Source organism: Aegilops tauschii, chromosome 6 (assembly GCF_002575655.3).
Source record: "Aegilops tauschii subsp. strangulata cultivar AL8/78 chromosome 6, Aet v6.0, whole genome shotgun sequence".
Lineage (NCBI taxonomy): Eukaryota > Viridiplantae > Streptophyta > Magnoliopsida > Poales > Poaceae > Aegilops > Aegilops tauschii.
In genome coordinates, this window is record NC_053040.3 from 473803831 (window position 1) to 473810248 (window position 6418).

At 45.8% G+C, this 6418-nt stretch overlaps 1 protein-coding gene across 1 annotated transcript; it reads left to right on the forward strand.

Annotated features, from left to right (window-relative positions):
• Positions 1–1674: 1674 nt before the first annotated feature.
• Positions 1675–3810, forward strand: LOC120967203 (putative F-box/FBD/LRR-repeat protein At5g56810). The gene is made up of 4 exons (XM_040393814.1): positions 1675–2238; positions 2950–3000; positions 3088–3177; positions 3688–3810. Exons 1-4 carry the CDS (start codon positions 1675–1677, stop codon positions 3808–3810), a joined length of 828 nt encoding a protein of 275 aa, XP_040249748.1.
• The last annotated feature ends 2608 nt before the right edge of the window (positions 3811–6418 follow it).

Below are 6418 nucleotides of genomic sequence, written 5' to 3' on the forward strand. Positions count from 1 at the left end.
GAAAGCACCTCTTCCCATGGTAAGAAAAATTGATCTAGTCGGCCTAACTAAACCAAAGGTTCGAAGAAGAAATACGAGATTATAAGTAATCTTGCATATAAGAGATCAAAAGACTCAAATATCTTTCATGGATAAAAACATAGATCTGATCGTAAACTCAAAATTCATCATATCCCAACAAACACACCGCAAAAAGAGTTACATCAAATAGATCTCCAAGAGACCATTGCATTGAGAATCAAAAGAGAGAGGGGAAGCCATCTAGCTACTAACTACGGACCCGTAGGTCTACAATGAACTACTCACGCATCATCGGAGAGGCACCAATGAGGATGATGAACCCCTCCGTGATGGTGTCTAGATTGGATCTGTGGTTTCTGGAACTTGCGGTGGCTGGAATTGATTTTCGTCCAATCCCCTAGGATTTATGAAATATTGGGGTATATATGGAGCAAAGAGGCGGTGCGGGGGCTCACCGAGGTGGGCACAACCCACCTCGGTGCGCCTGGGCCCCCAGGCGTGCCTTGGTGGGTTGTGCTCCCCTCGGAGCTCCCCTCAGGTGCTTTCTTGGCCCAACAGGTGTCTTCTGGTCCAGAAAAAATCACCAAAAAGTTTTGTTGCATTTGGACTCCGTTTGGTATTGATTTTCTGCAACGTAAAAAACAAGCTAAAACAATAACTGGCATTGGGCACTATGTCAATAGGTTAGTCCGAAAAAATGATATAAAGTTGCTATAAAATGATTGTAAAACATCCAAGATTAATAATATAACGACATGGAACAATCAAAAATTATAGATACGTTGAAGATGTATCAGTGCTACTCCAAGAAGTTGCTGCCCTGGGCAACCTCACCCGTGGTGAACGCTACGAGCACACCGTCGGGGGTTGCGGGATGCGCTGCCGACCGTGACGCGAGTGAAGACGGAGGGCAAAGGGGACAAAGATGTGGTTGCGCAGGGAACGAAATACATAATCCAAGAGGAAGGAAGACAATATAGGGGAAAATGAATCTGATCGAACGGCTCTACGCAATCGTATCCAATGATGCGTGAGGCGACCGGCGCCAGGCTCGGCCAGTCGACCCACACCTACCATCGGCCTTTTGGAAAATATTAATGTGATTTGAAAATTTGGAAAGGACATTAATTTTATTAATTAAAATTAATATTGGAATCAACATTAATGGCAAATAATCTTCGAAATAATTTTAGTACAAGATTTGCAATCGAAGAGTGAGCCGCACAGGCAGGCTATAAAAAAACAAGACTCTTCTTCTTCTTCCTCCGTGGAAGCTTGCGACGACGTTCTGCTGCGTAGAGGTGGCGGATCAAGGCACGTTCTTGACCTCTGGCCCCCGTGCCTGCGACCGCGCCCTAGCAACCTTCACTTCTTCCTCTGCCCGGCGCTCGCCTTCCATTAGTCACGGAGGAACATAGGGCCTCCCGTTGGCCGCCTCCTCATGCGTGAGTCGCGAGGTGAGGGGTTAGTGGGTGGGCGCGCGGTGGGAGGTGGACCTCGTAGTCACCAGCAACCATTGCGCTTCCAACTGTCCGCGTGTTGAGGTGAGGCAATGCCTGCATTTTTTTAGTTTGATGATGAATCAACCTATTGATTGTTGTGCTCATTTCTTTCCTCTCTTGCAGAACTTTTGCCCATAACCTGTTCGGCGGAATGGACACTGGGGATCGCTTGGGGGACCTCACGGATGACATCCTATGGCATGTGCTCTCCTTTCTATCGGCCAACGAGGCCCTGCAGACCTGCGTGTTGGACACCCGGTGGCGTGATCTCTGGAGGCACACGACCAGCCTGCTCTTCATATTTGATGGGTCAATGTTCCCAAGATACAAGCGTTTCGAACAGTTGGTGAAGCTGGTCATCCATCTCCGCGGGGAATCGCCTCTTGTCACGTGCAAGATCGATGCATATCCCGACGATGACCCCGAGCACACTTTCACAAACACCAAGCTGTTGATTGATTACGCACTGGTGTGCAAAGCTGAGGAGCTAGTAGTAAGAGCTGCAGACATTCGGTATGACATACCAATGTTTGATGTGCCTCTCAATCTCATCTCCCAACACTTGAAGACCTTGCACCTTGAACGGGTCAACCTCGACCACTCTGATTTGAAGTTCTCAGGGTGCCCGGTGTTAGAGGATCTAAGTATCCAACTTTGCAGCATTCGTGCAGGCGAAATATCATCCATGTCACTAAAGCGTCTATCCATCACCAACGTTTGTTATTTACGTCACGATGTGCGCATTCGGATTTGTGCCCCGGGTCTCATCTCACTACAACTAGATGATTTCGAAGGATTGACTCCTTGCCTTGAAAACATGCCATTGCTAGAAACAGCTTATGTTGGGCTTGGCGATGGATGCTATGATTTTTGTCGGGATGGCCAGGCGGACTGTAATTACCCTTACTGTGGTTGTCATTTTTATCCTGTCAACAATGGGGTGCTTCTCGGTGGTTTGTCCAATGTTGGCAAGTTGGAGTTGATAGCTGTACCTAAAATGGTATGCTTCCACACTCTCGTTTTTACCCTTGGTGTTAATTTGCCACCATCAGCAGTTTCTCTTGTGATATCCATTGTTAGACCCACATATGAGCAACTTGCTATTTCAATTACCACGGTTTAGTACTTCTATTTATATCAAAAGTCGCTCACAAATCAATGATGAATAACATAGTGTCTTATAATTGGCTAAATTGTGATCGATATTTCTAGTGCTTGAGGTGTAGTTTTGTTTTTCTTAGTTACTTTTTGAAATGAAAATTATCAACTTGAAGTTGACTTAAATTAATTTATCTTGAATCTCAGACTTCTTTTTTTCATTTGCAATTTGTTCAGTTTATCTACAAATGGGATTTAGAAGGCTGCCCAATATTTTGCAAATTAAGGACTCTGTTACTCAATGAGTGGTTCACAACTATTGGCCTAGTTTGCATTCTCCAGCATTCTCCACTTCTTGAGATGCTCACTCTCCGGCTTGGTAATACGGAGGTATATTCTGCATATACATTTTAATCGTATTGCCATGTATGTGCTACAGTCTTGCTAAATATTTTGTATCATGCAGAGCCTCACAGGAGAAATGGGGGTCCAAGAAATGATCCAAAAATCATTTGTGTGTGCGCACCTCAAGGTTGTCAACATCGAGTGTAAAGAGGTTGATGAGGGAATTCACAAAATTTTGAAGATCTTGAGGATAGGTGGCATACTTCGCGATCATATTTGCATCAAGACTCCAGCACCATCCACATACTGTAAGTTACCCGCTGTTATTCTTCGTGCTTCATATGTTTTTTTTCTATTTGTTCTAACATGTCTGCTGTAATTACACGTTAGTTTTACAAATCCATACATATTCAGTATCCATTATCCTTTAATATTAACTGGATTGCATGCTCATGGGGTTAAGGGTTTTGTTACTCTATTAATTTGGTTTAAAAAATTGCCATTCTTGTAAATCAGTATCCATGCAAAATCATTTTCTTGTTTGATTTCTTTCTCTTTTCATTGTTTATTCACCTCCTCCGCTGGGTACCGCCACATTAGGTGGATGGTAATTGGAGTCCTCACATGGATGTTGTGGATGATTCGTAATAAACTTGTGATCAGGAGAAAACCCTTGCCACGACCTACTGACGCGATCTATAAATTGTGTGGCTTTTTGCAGCTGTGGGAGCCGCCTAGCCGTAGCCAGGAGCATGCCGCCATCAACACCATCACAGGCGGCTTCAGACCTCCGGCGATTCACTTGGCGCCTCCGCTTCATCCACCACCACCTGAGCTGGATTAGGCTTGGACACATTGTCCCCTTTTGCTATGTGTGTCTTTTATTTTCCTTGGGCTTGTTGAGTTGTGCCCTCGGCATTAAACCTCTTGCTTTGCCTGTGTGTACATGTGTGGTGCGCGTCTTTTTTGTATTGCTACCTTGTTAGACTCATCTTCTTGTGGTATACATGGAGGCAGCAGGAGGGACAGTGGGTCTCTAACATAGCTCACCGAAACCGTTTCCGTTTGATTGAAGTTGTAAACTGTGATGGTTGATCAGAACAGAACATGTTTGTTTTTCCTTAATGAGAAATGGAAATCAGACCCGGACTTTGTTATGTTGAATGGAATCGGTCCGTGTGCCCTGTTTGACGGCCTGAGTTTCTTTTGAAAGAGTCTTTGCCTAAGTTAATTAATAAGTAATTTTCGTCACTTTGTTCGACGGCAAGATCTTCTTCCCGACGTCAATGGCGGTGTTGGAAGATTAAATTTATCTAGGTATGGTCACTGAGATCTTGCTTCACCAGATTGGTTTTCGATTTCTTCTCATGGTTGCCGCGAGGAGGATTGTCCTCGCAATATTTGTAAGTCAGTGTGCCATTTTTCTGGTGCAAGTTGTTGTACTCACTCTTGGTGTAATTTATCCTTCAATATGCGTCTGCTGAGTCACAGAGAAAACTGAATGACTTTACTAATCATCCAGCAGAAGCGGATACAACCGCTAATGAAACGGACTGCCCACTGATCATCCACCATGGCTACTCATCCCTTACACATGATTTTTCACCTTTCTGCAAAGACGAGGCGTGTGAGTTTGACCCGGCCGAAAGCTTTGGACCTCACCTGATACCTGACTACTCCATGCGCGCAGATCAGTTGGTCAGGTCAGGTCAACCCCTAGTTTTTGTAAACGGACTGGCCCACTGATGATCCACCATGTCTTCTCATCTTCTTCATTTTCATGCTGCAGAGCTTTTGTCCGCCCGTCTGATCGCCGCACCGTCCACAGGTGACAGGTCCTTGTATGTACGGCAATGAGTTTTTTTTTACTGTGCCAATGAATGTTTCAGGTTTACGAGAGGGAAACATTTTTTATGGAGAACATAGCAGCCATGACATAAAGAAATTCAGGATTAAAACTTCTTGTCCAACTCCAAACGGTCCGGTGAACGAGCCATGTCAGTTCCCTCTCGAGATATATTGTCTTTGACGGTGACAGAATTGTTTCTAGATCACAAGATGACCTACTGTTTATACAATATATATTTACTTGGATAGTTGGATATCCAATATTGCCTATCATAGCAACCTCTATTGATGTCTCGGCACTTGGTTTGAAAATGCTGTGTTACGCAATCCCGGGTCCGCTATCACCAGCGCTTTCGACCCACATGCGTCAACCAGGCTCAACCGGGGATCAACACTGACTTATGAGAGGCATTGGGCCCTCTCCCACCAATAAGACTAGCCTATTAGGAGGGGACACCCCCACTGTTGGGGATATAACTACTGGTGTAACCCGCCCAGGAGGGGCCGGGTTACGCTATAACAATTCATTATATGAAGCCCAATATCAAGCTTGAAGATGGCGGTTCAATAAAGGGCCTAACGCCCGTAGGCGACTTAAGGTCCGTAGTGATAAACCGCCGTAATGGCATGACTTATGTTGTAAGGCAAGATTAACTAGTTACCGAGCCGGATACTGTTTATAAGCTGGCTGGGACTCTGTAGGCCGCGAGGCATCAACCCGTGTATATAAGGGGATGACCCGCCGGCGGCTTAAGGGAGGTAACATCAAATCGGTAGCCAGGCATAGCGGATTCGCTCCCTGGTCATCGAAACCCTAGTAATTCCACCTCAACTGGAGTAGGCTTTTACCTTCACTGTAAGGGGCCGAACCAGTATAACCCTCGTGTCCTTTGTCCCGCTTTAACCCCTTTAAGCTTCCTAGTTGCGATGGCTCCACGACTAAGTCCTTTCACAAGGGCATCTATCGTGACTATTCCACGACACCCACCCTTATAAGTCGTGTTATGTCTCCCACCAATAAGACTAGCCTGTTAGGAGGGGACACCCCCACCCTTATAAGTCGTGTTATGTCTGTGGGACTAAACCCAACAATCTCCCCCTCACACATCCATGGGCCCGCTAACACCAGCGTTTCCAGCCCACCAACCATGGCCGACCACCCATGAGTCCATCAAGATTTATTCCTGGCACCTGGAGTCACATGGAGACTTGGAGTAGCAGCGGTGCTCATGGGATAAACTCAAGTCCAATGTACATGGAAGTTTGACGCATGGACGAATTCAAGGTGGTGGAGAATATTCGCCAAGGTGGAGTTTGTTATAGTTGTGTCGAATATTGTGTACAAGGTAAGTTACAGTTGGACTCTGAGTTGTATTGTGTTTAGATATGATATGGAGCTGTGTCCTAGTAGGACACTTGTATCCCAGGCCTCTTATATATAGCGAGGGTAGACACACGATGTAACCTATGCCAACATAATAGCACAGGAGCGCAGGGGAAGCCGGCAGCATGTGCCGGTGTCCAGGGCGAGCGGGTGCGGTATTGTAGCGGTATCATGGGGAGGAGCGCCCATAGTCAGGCACCGGGGATGTAGCCATATCGGT

What these genes read in the sequence shown, in the direction of transcription:
- LOC120967203 (XM_040393814.1), top strand. Translation starts at nt 1,675, where the DNA reads ATGGACACTGGGGATCGCTTGGGGGACCTCACGGATGACATCCTATGG. An exon ending in GATGCTCACTCTCCGGCTTG is followed by an intron (nt 3,001 to 3,087) that starts GTAATACGGAGG and finishes TGTATCATGCAG; the next exon opens with AGCCTCACAGGAGAAATGGG. An exon ending in TCAACATCGAGTGTAAAGAG is followed by an intron (nt 3,178 to 3,687) that starts GTTGATGAGGGA and finishes GGCTTTTTGCAG; the next exon opens with CTGTGGGAGCCGCCTAGCCG.